Source organism: Anopheles stephensi, chromosome 2, assembly GCF_013141755.1.
Source record: "Anopheles stephensi strain Indian chromosome 2, UCI_ANSTEP_V1.0, whole genome shotgun sequence".
Taxonomy (NCBI): Eukaryota; Metazoa; Arthropoda; class Insecta; order Diptera; family Culicidae; genus Anopheles; species Anopheles stephensi.
The window spans coordinates 21,554,706-21,576,980 of NC_050202.1; the positions used below are offsets into that span (position 1 = coordinate 21,554,706).

Here is a 22,275-nt window from a genome sequence, read left to right on the forward strand (position 1 = left end):
GGGTCCTTGTGTAAGGATTATATTGTATCTATAATACTCGAAAACGGGATGACCTTTTTAAAAGCCATTCTAAACAAACGCGCACTAAAACTATGATTGGACATTGTGTACGGAATTACAGCCCAATAAGCGTCCTGCTACATTACAAGGGCTTTCGAAACCATTTCGACCAGGGAACAATATTTGGCAAGAGATAATAAATGTTTGATCGATTGCATTTATTATGACCCTATGACTGATTTTGTACACCAATCTGCTAAATATATGTCTATTAATAGTGCCTGCAATTGATATCAGATGTAAGTCTGTCAGAGAATATTGATACGCCCTATAGTATGCAATTTTTTCTTTAATATTTAAATATGTTTAGTATTTATACATGCAAATATTCTAAAAATAAAATCGTTCCTCTCAATGACACAGGATGTCAAAAAGGGCCTCTGTAATTGAGGGAAGCAGGTTCAGTTGATTAGAAGGCAGGTAAAGTAAGTGAGGTTTTTTTTTTTTTTTTTTTTTTTTTTTTTTATTCATGAAGAACGGCCTGGCCGTATTGCTAAGTAAGTGAGGTTATAAGTAAAGAAATTTTAGACGATCAACCAGGATTGAAACGTCTAAAAGAATATTGGTAGGGCCAATTTATTCTTATTCATTGCTTTCTCTAGCTGAACAAGACAAAAAATACTACTTCTGCTAATAAAGACTCTGGTTAGGCATGAGTTGAAACGCACGATCATTTAATCATGGCGAATGATCATTCACAGCAAACTTCCACCAACTGAGTGCAGATGCAATTTCTACTACGCATGTCATATTGCTACTGAAGACTTTGAATAAAGTGAGTTCTCAATCAACCTGTAAACTTCATCCATTTCTACGAACATTATTGACCATAAAACAGCAGATCGAGCGGTCCGGTGGCCGAGGCGATAACAGCGCCGGTCTTCACACGGCGCCGGGGCCGACCGGGGTTCAAATCCCATCCTGACCGCCTCCCCGTACGCAGGGCTGACTACTTTGCTCCGGGTAAAATTAAGTCACAGAAAGCCAGAAATGGCAGGCCAAGCTCTCTCGAGGTTGTATAGTGCCAACGAAGAAGAAGAAGAAGAAGAAGAAGAATAAGAAGACAGCAGATGTCGACTACCTCTAATGGATCCCAGATGCTGATGGAGACCAAGCAGTAACTCGATGTTAGTTGCCATAACGGCAACGGTCTTCATACATCAGAACGGGTCGAAGAAGGTTGCAGAAGCTTATTTCATTGCAGACTATTACCAATATACAATAACTGAGATATTGCACGAGGATGGACGAGATCTCAAGGACAAATGTCAGAGGAAGAAATTATGGTCCATGGAAGATTTGTGAAACGTTAACCATCCTCACGATAGTGCAACAAAACTAGGTTAAGCTCTCTTATGAAGATACCTGATCTTGATTGATATCCGATCTTAGTATCTCGTAGTATATTTGAGAAATATAACTCTGAGAAGGAGCGGCCCGGTGGTGGAGGCGACAGCGGCACCGGTCTTCATCTGGCAGGACCGGGGTTCAAATCCCATCCGGAACGTTTCCCCGCTTTAAGTCTAGAAAGCCAGAAATGGCAGGCGACGACTTAAGAGGTCCTTAGTCCAAGGAAGAAGAAGAAGAACTCTCAAGATATTGAGAGTGCTACGCTTCCATAAAAGATCATAATTCTCTTTACATACTTAAGATGATTCCCAATAATACAATGCAAATGTATGATATTTCTGACTGCAAAGCAACCTTCACAACTACAGACTAAGGGTTTTCAATCGCTCGAACGATTCGATCGGTTACATCGATTGATGCCAACTGACACAACATTGGAAAATTATGGTTAAGTCTTACCCACCCCTATTATAAAAGTAACATAACCACACTTACCTGTTTCACTGCTTTCCTGCTATTTCAGCGCTCCACAGGAATCTCCAGTGTCGCATTAATTACATCCAGCTAGCTGTACGATGAGGCGCGAATGGACAGTTTTCCCGCGAAAAGCTACTACCCCACTGCACACACACAAATACACATACGCCAAACAGGCTAATAATAGACACACGACGAACGTTTTAATTGGGCACGATTTTCTCTTCAGCCTATTTTCCCGTGTAGGAGCTTTCCTTCGATGTGTTCAAAATTTCGGACAATATTTTCCAAAATGAAAAGTGTGAAATTTCGCACTCTTTGTTTACTCACTACCACTTCTTTTCCTCCGCTTGGACGGCTTTTCTTTCTACGAAGTGAAATGTTTTCCTCCTCGTAATTCGTGCCCTTCGTCGCGTTTCCTCCCGTTGGACAAGCTGTTTATGAGTTTCCACGACGTTTCTATCGTAAACACACGGACATTACACGGGCCCCCACAAGGCTTTGTTGGTAGTGGTGGGCTTTCACGTCTCTAGGCAGCACCAGATGATTCGTCCAGCGAGGGAAAATGCCAATGGAAAGTGTACAGCACGCTTTGGCTGGGTGTAGTGGTGCTGAGCAGTGAGAGTGGTTTTCCCACACACGAGGTGCGTACGAGGGATGCTAGTACACTGGCACACCAACACTAGTAAAGTAGACGTATGGTTTACTAACACCACCGTACGGCTGACAGCGAGCGCATGGTTCCGGAATCACACACTGTTTTCCTTGTCATGGATGGCTTGGTGAGCAGCTTGGTTCGACCCCAGTTCTCACCCACGGAACCGTTGCCCGCCGTGTGGTGAAGACTTTCACCGTCTTTCACGGCGTGTTTGTGTGGACGCGGTTGTGCGCCTTGTATCTTGCGTGCGAAGGTTTCGCCTTCAAACACGTTCACCGCAAACGACGGTAGTACGGTCGCCAGGAAGAGGACAACACACGGGGAACACAAACAAACACACGAAACACAGATCCCCCTCCCTGGGACAGCAGGCAGGCGCACACGACACGTGAGCAACGACACGCACGACCTTTCTCCCTATGACACAAGGGCTTTTACACCGCTTTTCACTGGCACCGTCACCGACCGACCGAAAAATCACTGTACGGAACCGCACGGAATTTGGAGCAGCAGCCACTTTTACGGGTTTTTCACGGTCCGGCCAGCGTCAGCGGACACCTTGCGCGTGCGGTTGGCGGTTGGGAAGGTAGGGTGGACGCGGGCAAACGCAAAACACAAGAACACTGAAAGCGGAGAGCACAACTAACAGCAGGCAAACAGTAGCACGAGCAGAGCGAAAAGGTACCGCCGACGGTGTCAAACCGAGGAACTGTCAAAACGCTGGTCCGGAGTGTGCGTGTGTGGGTGAGTGAGTGAGCACAGCTGGGTCGGTGTGCGTGAGTGCCCACACCGGGAACACGCACAGCACGCTGGCGGTTGTTCCGGTGTGTGTACTTTTGTTCAACAAAGGAAATCCTTGATTCCGGGAAAATAGTGTGAAGTCGAGACACCGGCGCTTAGCGAAGACACGCACCAGCGTCCTGTTGGTGTCCAGGATAACGCTGAGAGAGCTGTTTCACTTTACTCGGTTAATATTGAAATTGGGATTTTTTGGCGTTATAACTAGCTACTCAACATATTCGTTGCACTATAGTTTCTTCAATTTATTTAATAATGAAAGGAAAGTACAAGCAGCGTCATTCAAAAACGATGACGTCACCAGTTGAGTGATTCAAGAGCACTGACTTCATCGGATGATTTACTCTTAAAGTTCCGCGGATTTATAGCTCCTCTTCCCAATCAAATATCATCAATTTTTAGGTTCTGAGAAATTTAAAATTCCTGTTGGTATAAATTCTACAGGAAAAACTGCTTTCTTTACCCAATATTAGGTTGAATAAAGTGGAAATAAATGTGCCCTTTCTATTGCGCATGTCCGAAACGCGTGAAGCATTGGAAGTGTTGAGTTCGGATGGCAATAGCGGAACATATCTTAATGCTGGACAAACATAGGGAGTATGGATATTGCTCCCAGAAGAATCCCCTGAACAATGTTTTACAGTGTACATCAATGACGTCACTTGTACTAATAAAATAAAACAGGAGATAGGAGCATCCTGTTCTAAATACTGTTGCTCACGTGGTGTACAACCAATGTTCCTTCGTGAAACTAAACAGAATTTGAAGCCAAAAAAATATCCTGAATTTCAATTTTAATCATTAGGAACTGAAAGTTTGCAGACGAAACCCTAATGTACTCATAAACCATTAAACCAGTCGTCTGGTCGATTTTAGTACAAATTCTTCAGATAAATTCTACGAAAATAAGATTTTAGAAATCTGTTCATGGTGATACATGTTTAGCTCCTTTTTAGCTAAAACAAAGCATCAGAAGGACTTCCTAATACTCACCGCACCCAGCAAACCATCTGTCTGGAAGGAGCATCCCCAGTCCGAGGAAAATGAACCCAAAGTGAACACGGTTCGCATACGGGTGGACATAAAATAAAATCCAACTAGCGCAATCACATTGACCATAAACCGGAGCAGTTCGGGTTATGTTTATTTCCCTTTCGGTTCGGTAAAGGAAATGGCGAACTCAATTCGACAACTGGAGGTAGTAGAAGACCTCACTCTACCGATTCGCCGCCAGACCATCGGACCCATTTCTATGGTAATTTGATGGTGTGGAGTTTGAGACACTAGCGCGAAAAAACTCCTTCGTAACACCACTTTCACTTCTAGTGAAGGAAGAATTTTTTAAGCACTAGCTGAATGACCGACGGAAGAGATCTTCGATATTGTGCGTGCGTCATTGGCGGACACGGAGCGAACGATCCGATGCCGGGTGCGTTTGAACCTTCGAACAACGGCCAGGTTATCCCTAACGTTCGAACCGGTACGTGCCGAAAGTGTCCACCGAGCGGATTGAGGCCGGTACAACCGGTACTTCATTTTACGCTTTTCCTGCTCAAGTGTGTTTGTTTACTCATCAAGCAGCTTCGGCTTTCGCATAAGGTTCTGTCACTAAACGGAGCACGGTCCACTAGACTAGACGTGTCTGGCGCTCGGGTTTCTTCCAATGCTAGTTTTAGTGCCAAATTTCGTTTTTCCAGCACAACCGAAGAAGAAGATCTTCCTGTTTTACGATCTTGTTCGGGGCAAGACACGAATGCCCCCGGAAGAACCCGCAAACTCTCTGGCTCGTTGGAGACCATTCTGCCACAACCAGACGTACGCCTACACCGGAGAGTGGATGTCCTCCAAGCAAGAACTCGGCACCATGGGAAGTCATTTTTGTGCCATTCTACGACCGTGATGGTGGGCCACAACTACAAGGCATTCTATTGGATTCTTGATTTGGCCCTTGACTTCCATCGTCCCAAGCTTCGTTCGCTCAAGAACAAATGCGAAGCCCTCGCACATGTTGTTGGTGAGGCCTTTTTTTATTGTTTCACCTCCAACCCCAGCAACGCGTTCTCCACCGTTCTATTTATTCGGTTTTATTTTCTCAAACATAAATTTTTCATCAGCTTGTGCAAACACACACTCACTGGCAGCAGGGCTTCAGTGTAGCGTCCCCTTCCTGCATGTGATTCCAGCGCTGCTCGTGTGCAACAACTTCCCGAAAACTCCTCCAAATCCCTGCCGGGCCCAGCATTAGTACTAAACCTGCAAACCCTCCACGATACCTTCCCATCACCAGGGCAAACAACCGGGGCCAGTTGCCGTTTAGTTCTTTCCCAGTCCACCCATGCCCAGAGAGTACACCACAAGCACCGGGGTTGGTTTTCAGATGAGTGCAGTGACAAGTATTTTTTCGTGTTTCTTCTTTCAACAGCCGGCTCGCGCCCACTCATCCCCGCACAAAAACCAGCAAAACAGGGACATAATTGAGCGTTGCGGGAAAACAACAAGGGGGAAAATGCACGTACACACACATCACGGAGGAAGCGGAAAAAAGGACAACGGTGCGTGAGATGATGAAAGTGATGGAAGAAGCGGTGTACGGACGGTGTGGAAAGGATCCTGATTATCTCATTTGCCCTTACAGTGATGCCTTTCTGCTCGGTCTCAGGGCCGGGTATCGGTAACGTATGCTGTGGCTTGTACGTAGACGCTACACTCGTTTAGGGAGCGTTGGTGGTGATGGGGTTTCCCTGCTTTTTCTTTTTGGCTCTCTTCACTATATTCTCACACCCTCACGGACGAGTGGGTTTTGAGTGCGCGAGAAAGATTGAGATGCATTCAGGTACAACAATTGAAAGGTTAAGTACTACACAAGGTGAGATTTTATCCGTGAGGTTGATATTTGGCGTGAGGATATGAGCAGTACATCGGGCACAAATTGCATAAGGGTTTTGATTAAAAAAATGGGAAAGTGTTTATTTTCCGATGGAAACCAAGAAAAGTTTTACCGTAATTATTAAATCTTCTCAGGAAGAGCTCTAGACAATGGAGCGACCATCTCAATTTAATTTATTTGCTTTATCTCTCGACAAGCTTAGTTAGTTTTCGCAGACCGATCGCAAACTTTAGCTTAAAGTAATTTTAGTGACCAACACTAGAACTCGGAAAGGACCTATTACCGTCATTTGCTGAAAAATCCATAAGGAACCTTGAAAATGTCGTCAAAATTCATTCATCATTTAGATATTTAAACATCCATTAATTTTAATCATATGTTCGTTAAAGACCTAAAGTGTTTCTTACTATCCTTCCTCACTCCTATTTTTAATTCTCCGAAGCACACAAAGCAGTGGCAGATCAAACTCTTTGATTCTTAAGCCGATGAAAGGTGGAGGTCTCTAACGAGTCGAATCTGCTGTCTGGGCCAGGGTAAGCGGCGGAGTTGAAAAAAAATTCTATCTTGCACGTAGAAACCGTATGAAAGGGAGCCAAAGACGTTTAATAAAACGATTTAAAAATATATTCTCGTTAATCAATGTTATTATAGGTACGGTGGTGGCCGAGGCGACAGCGGCGCCGGTTTTCACACGGCAGGACGTTACTTTGCTACGGGTAAATTCAAGTTACAAAAAGCCAGAAATGGCAGGCTGAGACATCTCAAAATTCTAGTGTCAAAGAAAAATAAGTGGTATAGATTAGTGATTGCATGGATGAATTTGGATGGACATGGATGAATTATGCATGAGTCAATTGTTAGAAAATTGTCAAAATAAGCGTTAGATTTCAATTTTATTTTCAAACTTTGGGTTTTATATTTTTTACAACTTGCTAGGATACAAATTTTAGCTATCTTTCCTAGACCTTCTTTTATCTTAAAAAGAGCTGTTTATATAGTTTTATTAAGGACGGTACGAATACTCTAATGCAGTTCGATTCCCTCGGGCGGTCGGGTGGCAAGTGGAAGAAGAAGATACCTATGTCGAAATGTGAACGGGGACCCCAGCAAGATGTCTTAACCTACGGGTTCTATCACATGGTTCTACCCATAGCTACTCATACAAAGCAGATTTAAATTGACTTATTCGAGAGTATTTGTTTTAAAATTCCAAGTGAAACAAAAATTGAAGATCGCTGGTTTTGTATTTTAAAATAGAGATAATTTACCTCTGCGTCACTCTATGATTTATTGATAAGAAAGATTTGGGAGAGCCATCATTACACCTTATAAAGTTAAAATAATGAATTGGATTGGACTTTGCGCGTCAGGAAATGCAGGCTCAGCACTTTGTAGGTTGTAGAGCCAAATGAAAAGAATAAGTAAACGACTTCAAAGAAGATTTTAACAATCAAGGCAATACTTCAAAATAATAGCGAACTCCTCCCTCAGACTAAGGAGCATAAGGTAGAGTGTTCGATAGCCGAGGAACTACTGAGCCGGTCTTCACACGACAGAACTGGGGATTAAATCCGATCGCGACCACCTCCTCGTACCCAGCACTAACTATTTATCTAACTCAAGTAACAGAAAGCTGGAAATAGCAAGCCAAGATCTCTCGAGGTTGTAGAGCCTCGTAAAAAGAGTAGCAGTGCTTGGTGTTTCTGTAATGCCATATCTATTCAATCAAACATCAGATTTCATCTAAGATTCTAAGTAACCTCTCTGAATTAAGTCCAAGTTTTTAATACTGATTTAATATAAAGATTGATTCTAAAAATGTTCGCTGACCTTAAAAATTATTATCAACTTTACACCTTACGACGAAATATTTTTACTATGCAGCTTCTCCCGCAAATAAGTGGAATAACCCCAAAAATTGCCTATTTCAAGAATCCTAATTATGAAGATGTTCCTTTCATTCTCCAGCCAGAATGACAGCGAAAATAATAAAACACAATAAATTTCGCTATTCATAGGACGAAAAATATCACAACGACCCGCCACTTTCCACCGACAATGACAGGCACAAAAATACGCACGCCGCTTCCTGTTCCGTAAGTTCCGATAAGTTAATTAATTCCTCGCGCCTGCCGGCAAATCAACATCTCAATGTGCACGCAAAAAGACCGAAACTGTCCAACCAACCTGTCACCCGATTTAACAACGCACCACTCGCTGGTCACCTGGGAAGAATAATTATTTGCAACACACACTGGCACCAGCGAACACGAACTCCGAACGGATTTTGTCTTAACTTTTAATTACAAAACTTTACGCCACCTCTTCCTGCCGTACTGCAGGGAGTTTAATAAGCACGGTACGGTAAGGAAAATCAGGTGGGAAAAGCTGCTTTTACGTATGCAGCCACCGTTCGCCGATGTCATGGGAATTTTGCGTAACCGGTGATGACATTTCCCTTTATTCAGTGAGTGGCCAAAGTGTCCAGCAGAAGAGGCGAGTTACATTCGTGGTAAGATTGGGTAGGCTTTACCAAGAATCAGACATGATTTGGATAGGATTTCCACTAAATGTTACATCTTCCAGCTAACGAAGAGTAATGTTTTGTTCGCGTTTTGGGAAAGGATACTTGGTCTAACCCTCCAAATCTCTCCTAATCATCTCAAATCATGCCCCCTACCCATGGCCCGTCCCACCAAATCACCGATACGGCGTAACGGTCCGGTACCATTTAAATCCATGTTTGCTTTTTGCTAATGTTATGATAAACTGCAAAATGATCCGCCTTTTTGTTGGCCGGCCACAAAGCCACGCGTAACTTGCTCCGGAAACACGATTAATCTTTATTTTTTCCCATTGAGCCTCCAAAACGTACCATTCCTGTGCTGCTGCTAGTGCTGCTGCTGCCCGGCTGACAAATTGGATGTCTACGGAATTGAAAATCATTTAAAATGAAACCAACCCTCTAACCGAGGCGCGTCTTCTTTTCACGCACAAGAAAAAACTCCCACAAAAAAAGGCCCATCCCGTCTAGGAAGCGAGGAAAGGGAGAAGGAAAACGCACGATCTTGCTTCATATTTTATTCATGGCGTGCAAGTGGTAAAAATTCGGTACTTTTTTCATATTACTTGCCGGATGCTTTTTGACTGCCCTCTTTCACTGCCACCCGCGGTACAAGGCCTGACGTCTTCTGTGGGATGTAAACCAAATTACGTTTAGTCCGTTTTTCTTCAGTAAAAAAAAAATGCATCCGTTGCGTTGCGCGTTACTGGAGGAGAATGGGCGAGCCCTGCCCGTGTGCGGTGACAACAGAACTGGTAATGCTCAATTTGCATTTCGTTACAGGATAATCTTTCGCACACACACACACATCATTTTGCCAAATTTTGACCTAAAAGGATCGAATAAATTCATAGACCGTACCGTATGTTAGCCATTGCGGGCATAATGTGACATTAATAACAATTCTGTTGCGGGCTGATGAGCTTTGGTGTAACGGATGTTTTTATCGGATCGAATCGAGGTAGCTGCATAATGTTACAGTTTTGGGGTGTTATATCGAAAACTCATTAGCAGTGTTCATAAAAGGCCAGCTTTTTTGCCAGCTATATGGAGTTAAAAGATACCTTATTAAGAGAGTTAGATAGTTTTTTTTTTATCGTTCTAATTGGAAGTTCATTTTTAGTTCCATTTCTCTATTTTTGTGCAGATAAATTTGTACTTATTATTAGTATAGCTTAGTATCCAAATTAAGCTATAAAACCTTTGAAGCTCATAGCCAGAGCTGGGCATTACAGAAAATGGACTGAAGTCCTCGGATCCTTTGTTTTATGATTCTTCGATCAATGCCAGTCAATCGAGCAGATATCCAAAAGAGGGTTTACACTTCTGCTTTAATGATTTAGGAAAGCTTCTGTCCTGCAACCAATTTCAGTTGATAATTTTAACCCATAGTCTTGACAAAGCGATCGCAATCTTCTTCTGAAATACATTACTATTACAGGGACGAATGGCATATATTCTATTTATCTAAATCAGAAAAGAGAAACAAACGCCAACCTGTATGCAATACAATCTATAAGTCGCCTGTATTTATACAATTCGCAAACTGTCATTAACCTGATGGTTCTGAAAACTCTTCACAGTATAAGTTGATAGTCATAATTAAATATAAAAACCGGGAATAGCTAATGATACCGTGAAACAATAGGGCCATTTTATAGCAATAAACCTTTGCAGGCTAAACATATTGATAAAAATTGTCTAATAAAATTATATAATAATAAAGACATATCAATTATCAATTAAAATTAATTTCAAGAGCTAAGAGTGTTCTTTCTTTACTTTAAGTTAACTTGATCATCATACAGAGTTCGGTTGCGTTGTTGCGAAAGAGTGTCGAAAAATCGATAGTGAGAAGGGTGGATCACATGGCCACGTAGCCACTCATCGGGGTCGCGTTGCTTATGTCGCTAGACAGACTGATCGTTCAAAACGTATCGATGTTCCTACGGTTAGTTAACTCACATTTTCTGTTTTCTTCGTCAAAATTGTGGTAGGCACCCACACTTTATTCTCAAGAACGTAGTCACCAAACTATAGTCAGTTCAGTACGTAGTCATTGCAGACGTAGTAAACATAACAAAGTCTTTAAAATTTATTGCGCAGACCATCAACATAGAAAGCTGATACTTTGGGTAATTTGAAAATTATTGCTCTCCTTAGGACACAGAAAACTCATTTCATATAATTTATGTCTAGTGTCCAACATTTTCGACTAAAAAATGCAAAGAATTTTTAAATTAGGCAGAGACATGGTGAATAAATCCGTACAACTCCGATTTTTAAACTTGCTTATTCGAACAAAGATTCAGGGCTTGCAATAAATAAATGAATCTGCAGCAGAACACATCTATATTTCAGTTGTCACCTCTAAAACTATTCCACACGACCTGACCGAAGTTCAAATCCCATCTTGACCGTTCCCCTGTACTGTTATCCAACTACGTTGTATCTTTAAGTCTACTTACTTACTTACCAGGCGCTACACCCGTTTTGCGGTCTTGGCCTGCTGCAACAACCCTCGATACCGCTCACGGTTTAGCGCCGTCGTCTGCCAATCCATTATCCTGGCCGTTCTGACGGACGCATCATGACCATCATTCTCCATCTCAATTTGGGCCTACCACGACTCCTCTGTCCGTGTGAACGGCCTAAAAGCACTTTACGGACTGTGTCGTCCAGTGTCATTCTTATGACGTGCCCAGCCCACAAGAGCCTGGCGAGTCTAATACGCTACACCACGGTGAGATCATCGTACAGCTCGTAGAGTTCGTTGTTGTAGCGGCTCCTCGATTGTCCTTCCACACATACGGGGCCAAAAATCCTTCTGAGCATCTTCCTCTCGAACGCGGCTAGGAGGATTTCGTCACTTTTGGACACATGTTCTGTACAGTCCAAGCTTCGTCCGTCGCGACAGATATTTATAGGGGAGAAGTTTCCTCAGGCTGTATGAGTATGACCGGTTGGCAGCCAGCACCCTTGCGCGTAACGCAACATCAGTATTGTTGTCGGTGCTGACTTTTGACCCTATATAGGTGAAGTTTTGGACGACTTCGAAAGTTACCTATCTGTACATCACTCCAGCGTAAATCAGTGTTTGTTAGCAGGGCCGCTGGTAATGCCACCATCATATTGCTTTTCGTTTCGTTGATCTCGAAACCGAGGATTCCTTCGGAAAGGATGCTGCTACATAGGAGAGCCTCAAACCAATGATGTCTATGTCATCAGCGTATTCCAGGATCTGGATTGACTTATAGAAGATGGTCCCCAAAGTTTCCACCTCCGAGTCACGGATGGCTCTCTAAGTCTAGTAAGCCAAAAATGACAGGCATGACCTAAGAGGTCGTTAGCCCAAGAGGAGAGAGCGAGAGAGAGACAGAGAGATAGTTGATGTCGAAAACCTTCTTAAAAGCCTCTTTTCCTACTTCAATTGTCCATTCAGTAATGGGAGGTTTCTCATAGACATTTTAAACAACAGATTAGATACTATTAGATCGATCGTTGATTAAGGATGGTTAAAATTTAGAGTGTTTCATTTCTATCCTTTTTTTAAGTGAACCATTGAAATGAGAAATTAGTAAATTAATTAAAACATTTTTTAATAATTAATAACAAACTTTATTATAAAAGACTGGAGCAGCATACGAAGCAGCAATCAATTTAAACCCTCCATCATCACAGACGCGTAAAAAGAAGCACCACATTTTAAAAATACACCTGCTAATGATAGGTGAAATGTCCACCGGCAGCGTTTCGGCTGCCGTGATTCGGCTCGTTCGCCACCATAAATCAAAACCCATTTCTCCGGCACATTAGCAGTGTTGGAATGTTGCCTAGCACTTTGAAGACGGCGATCGAAGCATCGAAGGAAGAGGAATGTTTTTGGTAAATATTTTCCCACCGCTGTTCGTTCGCTCGTTCACAGATCCGGCTCATAAATAATCCTTCTTTTTTTGCTGTGCGTTAGAACAGAGGCGAGCAGATTATTTCCGCCCATATTGCGTACGAGAACAGGTGTGCACTAGCCAAAGAAACAAACAAAAAAGCCCCTCGTTATTTCATAATCTCACAGTAAAAACGCACCCCGAGAAAAACACCGAGCTCAAAGTTGTAACGATTTCGAGAGGAAAAGGGTTTCCGCACACAACCTGATGATTTAATTTAACGCTTCCGACGCTTGCCGTCGTGGTCCTAGTGATTACACGGGTAAACGTTTTGTCATAACGTTCACAATTTTATCTCACTGTTTTCGGTGACCTTTTCCCGCTTAGTTGCGTTTGCGTTCGGCGCTTAAATTATACTTCTGCAGTTTTCATAAATCATTGCCACCATACGCTACGCCAGAATCGCCGCTCTGTTCAAAGCTTTACCCCGGCTGGCTTGTAGTAAAAAAACGTGAAAGCGATTTTTGAACCATTTTAAGACAGTGCCGGAACTTGGCGGGATGCGAAAGAAAAATTAGCTTACCGAGAGACACTCGCAACAGGGTCCCATAAATTCGACGACGTTAGGACGGTCGGGTCTGCGGACATATCGCTAATCGAATGACTTCAAGGGTGGTACAGAAAGGGATGGAGCAGCGAGGCGAGAAGGTAAACGTTTTTTTGGCACAGAACTCCAACTCTGGTAAGGAATTTATTTAAGATTTTCTTGCCAGCCAAGACTAATGATCGTTCCGTTTCTCATTATTCGTTCACCAGCGTTCCGCTCTTAACCTGGATCAATAAATCCTAACTAATTTGCTTCTTCTTAAAACCCCGCTTTTTCTACGCTTCTTTTTCCACCAGGATGCACTTTGACTTTCGTTGTAGAAGCATTTGTCAGCAGCCCGCTTAAAGAAAGCCACTCGAGTGTCCCATATACAAAGAGCAAAACTGAGAAAAATCTTTCCAATCTCCCATCAATAAACCATACCGACGATGCAAAACCGTTGGTGGTGATGGTTCGAGGTTTAATTTTTTTTTCTTCATTTTCACTAGTGCATACTTGTGAGAACAACTGGACTTCTAATGCAGCGCAAGAAAGAGGGAAAAAAAACGGAAGTCACTCGAAAAAGCACCGCAGGGCCTTTGTCGTAAATGAACCACTTTGTAGCCTCTGCTTTCGCATGGATGTTTGGCCCGGTGCCAGATTTGCTGCCGAACCGTTTGCTTAACTAGCCAGAAACGACGAGCCGTACGAACCGAGTCCGAGGGATGTATGGAAGCTAGCAGACCTAAGGGCATGCTGATCGTTTGATTTCATTTCTGGCACTACCCATTCCAACTGCCCAAACTTATTGGAGGACTTCCCGAACGAGCGAAAATGGTTTAAAAAAATTCCACCCGTAGCCGATGGCACACAACTGATGGCAACAGTCCGAGGAACAGTGCAGCAGTTCACACACCGCTTGTTTAATTGTTTTGTCGAAAGCACTCACGGGAATTGGATGGGATGGCCAGGTGGTGATTATTTTCCAATGACCCACCCAGAACAGTCTGCTCCAGAGTGGATGCAGCAAACGGGCGTGCTTTTGTAACTTGTGGACACTTTCTTTGGGGATGCTCGCTGAGTGGGACAACCGGAAGAGAAACACGAAAAAAAAAATTCATGATGAATAATTCAGCAGAGAATTGTTCTTAATGATGTGTTAATGTTAACAGGCTGTTCGTTTGCAAAATGCTGCACGAAGAACTCGCATTCATTCTAAATTGTTCTCAAATGGTATAACAGAGTTTGAGGTTATATCCTACCTACCCTGAGGATGTGTTGGACAACTGGAAGGCCACTCACACAAGAGCAACATTCGCACGTACCACCTTGAAACGGTCCCTGATTTATGTGCCCAGTTATGATTGATTGGATTTTTATTTCCATCCCCGGACCCTTTATTTGCTTGCGACAGGTTTTTGGAGGTTGTCGCACTGCAGACCTTTTGCTTTCGGAGGGGGGGGGGGGGGGGGGTTATATTTCCCTGCCTAAGCCGTACACCGTCAGCATCAATCGTAATCGTTCTCACCAACATCATCATCATCATCATCGTCGTCGTCGTCAGACTGATCCTTAAGGGATTGCTCCTACTGCACACTCATACACGAGCTCAGTAAATGGACACAAACATCACACAACGACACCATGGCTGCAAATAGAAGGGCAAAACGGGAAAATATCATTTGTATTGCTGCAACTTCACCAGTAGCGTCTGCTGCACCTTGACCGTACTGAATAACTTAAGAAAACTTCATCTTCTTTTTATCAATTTTTAGAAGGGCATGTGTTGTTGCTACTTAGAAACCATACCACACAAGAGCTTTGATTTGAAATAAAACACATACATCATAACGGTGGACGTAAATGATATCGTCTCCGGATCTCATCGTCCATATGAACCTCCCCAACTAAAGCCCAACCGTCATGAAATAACTTCCAAATCGTGTCCAGGCGCAAAACCAATATCATTATCCCTGACAGACCGACCGCCACAATAATCTGAAGGACCGACCTCCAAATCTGAAGAAAAAAAAAAACATTGGAAGAAAATTGGGACGGTCACCAGAGAGTTTACCATCGCCATCATCAGCATCATCGCCATCTCTTTCGGACTGAGTGCAGCACCGAACTGGGAGCATCATAAACGTGTACATGCACATCACTTCGGCTCTGATTTATTATGCAGCCGATATATTCCATCTGGTCTGCACGGTTCGGGAAGCAACCCTCTCTCTAGGGAGAGAGGATTTCATTTTTTTCTAGGAACTTAGTACACCCTGTACTGTTTTCTAACCTACAAACGGATTAGTAGGAGTAGTACCGCACATAAAGCATAAGCTTCTTTTGGGGGAACCGAAAATGTCGCCACAAACAAACCATTCGCATTGCTTTGATCAGGATTGTTTTGGGTTTATTGAAGGATCATAGCGTCGAATAAAAACCGAACACTAAGTGGTCTAACACTCATGGGAAATAATCAAAACTATATCGTATTTTTACACATTTTGTCCTTTAATGCAAATTCCTCTTTTTGAGCGATCGCTTCGTCTTGAGAGGTACCGGGAGTATTCGAACGGCGTGATATAAGACTATATTTTATAATCTGGAACTGGAAGTGAAATCGCTCTTATTAAACTGAAGCTAACTATGCTACTTCAAACAGTGTTGAAGATGTTAGCCAAGACACCCACCTCAGTCTCAGTTACCAAGAACCCGTTCATCCGTGCTATAATCAATTAGTAACCCGGATAAAGCAATGTGTTGATGGCATTGATGTCAACCAAAGTAATTTAAAATATTTTCTTCTATCTCTTCCATCTTCTATTGCTCTCAATTTTAATAAGAGACATGGGATGTCCGAACTGAGATGAAGCACCCGTTGCGTCCACCAGAAGGCCAGAAGGGATATTGGACTGTGAGGCAACGGTGGTAGACCGTGAGCGGTATCGAGGACTTGTGTGGCAGGCTAAGACCTCGAAGGGACAGATCGCATAAGAAGGTAAGTTAGTAAGTAAGTAAGTAAGTAAGTAAGAAAGTAAGTAAGTAAGTAAGTAAGTAAGTAATTTAAATCATTGTTTTCTAAAATGCACGATATAGCAATACGGCCAGGCCGTTCTTTATGAATAAAAAAAAAAAAAAAATGCACGATATAAAAGGTTCTTTCTAATAAAATAAAACATAATTATGTTACTTACAAAGAAATACTTCAGAGAAGATATACCACCAGCTGCGCTCATTTTGAGACCTTCCCTCTATTGCAACGCCATAAACCTACTTTGTAGCTCATTCGTTATATTTGCCTTTCTAGTACTACTACCCATTAATTCCAAATCGCAATGTACGTAATAAAAGAAATCCCGCAGCTACTGTACGCACGACACACACTGTACATCACCAAAGCCAACCGCATTAGGCTGGGCTACATTAACCAACAAATCATCAAGCATCATCTACCTAATAGATCGCTAAAATCAAATAGCTGCAGTACATAAATTTACCACCAGCCGTCAGAAGGCCCGCTCGCTTCGGGTTTCAGTTTATATCTCCACCAAAACACTGCAAAGACACGCACGGAATATACAAACGGGGCCCCGGGTCATCCAAAATACGACACATACGCGCAAATTGTGACACTAAATGGATTGTTTATGGTCCTAACGTGATTAGCGTGAAACTACACCTTTTCTCACAGGCAAAAAAAACCCCGAGTCCGATCCATTACCGATGGTTGTAATGGGCAACCCGGGAAGCGCTGCAGCGCTTGTTTGATGGACCGGTCCACAGTAAGATGAACATCCTAGCTTGTCCTTTTTTTTATTGCAAACCGATCTTAATCCAGTGTTGCTGGAAGCTGGTCGTAAAACGGACGCCACTTCTTTACCATCGGTGTGTCCTCGGGAGCGTTGATGATACGTTTCCATCGTGGCCGACGTCCCAGTGGACGTCAGGAGTTATGACCTCTACCTAATCCATTCCTGAGGCACCTGGGCAGGATTTGTCGGGGGAGGTCCATATTACTGCACCGGAAGTACGTGTTCGTATCCTGGTGGGAGCATTCCCTTTTTTGATGCAGTTGTATTTTGTTCCTTTTTAATAACTTAACCTATATGAACAAGTTCCACCAACCAGCATCCATGTGTATCCAGGGTTCGAGACATCTTATCCCACCCAATAAAACCTTAAGCAGTCTAGGTACTGCGGCATGTACAAACGGCTCTCCAATCCGACACCGGCAGCTCCAGAAAAACTGCATGCAACGAGTGTCGTAAAACGTGCCAACAACTCAACCTGCATCACAGGATTACCTTTCCATGCTTATTATATTGCTTTGGCCAGGGGGTATTCGCCATCATAAAAATGGCCACCAGTAAGGTGAATGCATAAAAGTGGCTGGACAAAATTACACACGTTTCGGGATTATTTCTGCCTGCCGCTGCTGGCTGGTCTAAAAATGGTGTCTAAACACGTAAAACATAAGTAACGAGTGATTTACTCGACCCCATCTTTCACCGGGACCTGCTCAGGTTCTGGACATCATTGGACATCATTTGGAAGGAAGTTACTGTGTGTTTTCTTTTTTCTTCTTCTTCGGGGAAAAGGGGAAATTCTCCACACCAGCTTCACCACCAGGTTTATGACAGACGGGACGGGCTCTGATGGAAAATTGTGCAAAAGCGTACAAATCGAATGCCGGTGGGCCAAATAAAGAAAAAAAAAACCGAGCAACGAACGCGACTCTATAAAGCCACCGCGTCTCGTCCCGGTCGGTATTAAAGGCGGAAAGTAATTTATGAAGGGGCAATAAAAACTTACAAAAATCATAACATCACATCCAGCATCTTCGCTGTTGAAAGAGGGACGAAAAAGGGGCACGACAACACGGGAAAATTCCATCCAAAACCATCCAATATCGGAAGTGTCGTAGAAGTCGCATAATGGACAAGGAACATGTTACCCGAAGATCATTCGCTTTTCCCGTGCCCAATCCCTACGGCCGGTCGGATAAAGTTAACGAGGGGCGTAAGATTTAACCCGCAAGGAGAGAAAGAGAGATGGGAAAAAGGAGAAAACCCGCTCCTACATATGTTGCGGAAAATGATGGAATTAGTGGCAGCAATTGAGACATCGGCAAACGTGCAAAGGTAGTAAAATGACACGCAACACGACACGGAGAAAAACGCAACGCAAGTGAGAAAATGCTACCCACAGCACTATAACGCATGATTTTCCCGCACACACACACACGCACACACGAGGGGTGTACTCAGCAATCGAATCGAGCATTCCGGGTGTAGGGGCGTACCAGGCTGGACGACACCCTCGACCACACCGTAGAACGACGGGAGCATATTGGGAGAAAGTGCTCGAACAGTGAAAGGCAATAAATTCAAATCCATGAATTAAAAATTCAATAAAAACCAATGTGAACACACACACAAATACGACCCCCCCCGGAGTGTGACCGGTTTTGCGGTTAAGGGTTACGATCGGGAAACACGTGTTTCTCTCGTCGATGCCGGGTATGGTTCTATCACCTATATACGCCTTTTTCTTCGGTCTACCAGAAATACACGGAAGGGAAATGGTGGAAAGTGATTGAATATGTATAAGAAAGCTGATCGAATTTCTGGCAAGCGATGCTATTTTAGTTTTTGCTTTCCCTTTTTCTTTGTGCTTCATTTTGTTACTTGATTTGCGAATGCTGCAGAGCACGTGGCACATGAGTGGTGTAGGATTACGCAATAAAGACATCAAGATGTTACAAGGGGTTGGGCCGGCTTCGAATTGGGTCTTATTCGTTCTTATCCTATCATTTGTTGCTTTATTTGTGTGCGACTGTCCAATTGTGGTGCGCTTCAGCTTGTGGAGTTCCAGTTGAACTAAATTTCGGTTAGGCTCGGCTGCACAGCGACCTGGAATGAAGTTTCCTAAAAATAGATCAAACAGTAAATCGCGTTAATTCAAATTCAAACAAAAAGAGCGGAAAAAACATTAAAATAGATCAGATCAAAATCACTTCCTTAAGGATAATATTTCATCTGATTTCATCCAAGCGAATAAAAATCCTCAAACTTCCTACCTACCAAGAATCTCTAACAATACAATTGCAAGGCTTAAGAAAAAAACTTTGAATCTTCTTGTAGATAATGATGATCATGGCCAGAAGCATAAAAAATAAATCTTTTGTAAATTTCCAAATAAACACATCATCAAAATATATATTTAGAAAGACCTCGTTCAAGCAGAACAGCGTTGAAATGGACCCCACTCTGTCATTCCATTTCAGCTCAAGAGCCTAGCACCATGGTATGAGGAGAGATAACCGAGACAAACACTCAAAAAACATCTACGACAAAGGAGGTCCCAACGATAATAGTTGCTGACTTAGATCACACTACCCAGGCTGTGTTACGAGAGTGGATCTTCCTCACAACTGCTCATAGACAGTCAGCAATGTTCTAATGTAACTCGATCACATACTTCGACTGAACAGCAAATGCCAGTTTCTACCCTACGGAAGTGGTCTGTACTCGACAACGTCATAGGATGCCTACGTTCAACCTCGATCATACATGAAGCATCAGCACTCTTGACTCAGTGGAAATGAAATAATATAAGAGTCGATAAGAATCTGATCTCCCCAGATCCACCCCACGGAAGTTGACATCATTCTACAACCATTCGCCGGAAGTCAGTCTATCCGCCACAGCCCCTTTTGTTGAAGCAACTCATCATACAAATTATACTAACTATGCTGAATGACTGCTGATGTGGCGCTTTTTTAAAACTACATTGTAATAGAAAGATTACCGAGATTTGAGAATCCAACCACGTTGACTGCCTGGTAGCAGAGGCATCGTAAGCAATAGAACAATTGAAAACACCTCCTTTGTCGATACGTTTGAAGTCATTCATGACTTAAACCTTTAAGAATATCGGGGATATGTGTAATAGATACCTATCTCAGGTTCAGATCATCTCCATTAACCGTAGTATTACTTTCCAGATGAACGTTTAGCATCGATACTGCCGGATTTATCTAATATCTAAAGAATAGATGTCTCTTCTCACAAGAAAGAATCTGGTACGACACACAACCATTGTCATCTGAATCATCGAATTCAAGTATCATGCGGTCTGCAATTATGAAAGTCCCACACCCATGAAATCAAAATAATACTATCATGCGAAATGAATACTCACCAGACTTGCATGCGATAGCCCATACATCCGGGGCTACAACATCCGTAATGACGATCCGACAAAACAGATCAAACACAATTTCCCCCCGAAGCATGAAGAAATAATTTAAAAATAAAAGCCTTCGATATACGAAACATTAATTATTGTTCATAACAACTTACAGAAAAATTAATATTATTTAGATGAACATTGCAAAAAAAAAACCGCCACACGATCTATGTAAAGTAGCCCAAGTTAGTCTTCTTCTTCGCTTGCACTTCAATGATCGCCTCCATAAAGTCTTCGTGCGCCACCTCAAACGCCGACCGGTGCAGCGCAATCATGCCCGCCTCCACGCAAACCGCCTTACACTGTGCCCCGTTGAAATCGTCCGTCGAACGGGCCAGCTCTTCAAAGTTCACATCCGGACTAACGTTCATCCGGCGCGAGTGGATCTGCATGATACGCGCCCGTGCTTCATCGTTCGGGTGCGGGAACTCAATCTTCCGGTCCAGCCGTCCGGAACGCAGCAAGGCCGGATCGAGTATGTCCACCCGGTTAGTCGCTCCGATTACCTTGATGTCATCCGACGGCCCAAATCCGTCCATCTGATTCAGCAGCTCGAGCATTGTCCGCTGTACCTCCCGATCGCCGGCCTTGGTTGAGTCGAACCGTTTCGTACCGATCGCATCCAGCTCGTCGATAAAGATGATGGTCGGCGCCTTTTCCTTCGCCACGGCAAACGCATCCCGTACCAGCTTGGCCCCATCACCGATGAACATCTGCACCAGCTGGGGACCGGCCAGCTTGATAAAGGTCGCTTTGGTTTGTGCGGCACAGGCACGGGCTAGCAGCGTTTTACCCGTGCCTGGTGGTCCGTACATCAGCACACCCTTCGGCGGGCGGATACCCAAACGTTCGAATTTGTCCTTGTGTGTCAGGGGCAGCACGATCGCTTCGATCAGCTCCTTGATCTGATTGTCCAGCCCACCGATGTCGGTGTACTGCTCCGTTGGCCGGTCGGTCACCTGCATTGCCTGCACACGTGGATCACGCTCCTTCGGCAGCAGTTCCATAATCAAGTACGTATCCCGGTTCACACCGACCATATCTCCCGGTTGCAGCTTTTCCACATCAACGATTCCAACCAGGGGCAAGAAGCAGGTCTGCCGTGAGGTTGTCTTAATCACCACACTCTTGCACTTGGTCTGCGAATCCCGCAGCACCATCCCGTCCACATGGTCCGACTCGTCCGCCAGCGGATCCATATCCAGCACCTCCTGCACGGTCGCCACCAGGTAGGGTGGCTTACGGTGGCGTGCGATGAATTTGGCACTTTTTTCATTCGCTTCCTTCAATTTTGCTATACGACTTTCTTTGCTGCCGATTTCCTCCTTCATTGTACGTATCTCGTATTCAAGGCGCACGATTTCAGATTTCAGGTCCTCCACGGACAGGGAATCAACGAATGTAATATACTCAGGAATACCAACAAAAGGCTTCACATACTCCATTGTGGGAAGATTTCTGGCACTTTCTTGTAATATGTAACGGAATGTAAGTTGGGCGACTCCACTGAACTAATTCGCACACGCGATAAACAAGAATGAACTGGCACAAAATTTGAATGCTGCGGAATGACAGATGAAAGCGAAGGCAAACAATTTTTTGACAGCTCTGTAAACAAGGTAATTTTTTGAATGTTTATGTGGGAAATTTCTGGATAATTGAGGGTTTTTCGGGAATGATTAATAAAAAGCTCACTTCATGAATATATCATAATGAAACTCACATATGAAAATTAATACGCGCGCTTTTGAACACGTTTCT

At 43.5% G+C, this 22,275-nt stretch overlaps 2 protein-coding genes across 2 annotated transcripts; one reads left to right on the plus strand and one right to left on the minus strand.

Moving 5' to 3' along the window:
• Window positions 1-2,661: 2,661 nt before the first annotated feature.
• On the plus strand, window positions 2,662-6,440 carry LOC118506353. Its single transcript, XM_036043358.1, has 4 exons — window positions 2,662-2,669; window positions 2,975-3,131; window positions 5,766-5,895; window positions 5,979-6,440. Exons 1-4 carry the CDS (start codon window positions 2,662-2,664, stop codon window positions 6,056-6,058), a joined length of 375 nt encoding a protein of 124 aa, XP_035899251.1. The 3' UTR covers window positions 6,059-6,440.
• A 14,151-nt stretch (window positions 6,441-20,591) lies between these two features.
• On the minus strand, window positions 20,592-22,068 carry LOC118504220 (26S proteasome regulatory subunit 6A-B-like). The gene has a single exon (XM_036038427.1). It carries the CDS (start codon window positions 21,957-21,959, stop codon window positions 20,682-20,684), a length of 1,278 nt encoding a protein of 425 aa, XP_035894320.1. The 5' UTR covers window positions 21,960-22,068; the 3' UTR covers window positions 20,592-20,681.
• Window positions 22,069-22,275: the final 207 nt, after the last annotated feature.

Bases quoted from the DNA above. Each gene is read 5' to 3' on its own strand.
- LOC118506353 (XM_036043358.1), top strand. The intron at 3,132-5,765 runs GTAGGGTGGACG...TTCTTTCAACAG, and splicing joins TGCGGTTGGCGGTTGGGAAG to CCGGCTCGCGCCCACTCATC. The intron at 5,896-5,978 runs GTGCGTGAGATG...TTGCCCTTACAG, and splicing joins AAGCGGAAAAAAGGACAACG to TGATGCCTTTCTGCTCGGTC.
- LOC118504220 (XM_036038427.1), bottom strand. From the start codon at position 21,959: ATGGAGTATGTGAAGCCTTTTGTTGGTATTCCTGAGTATATTACATTC.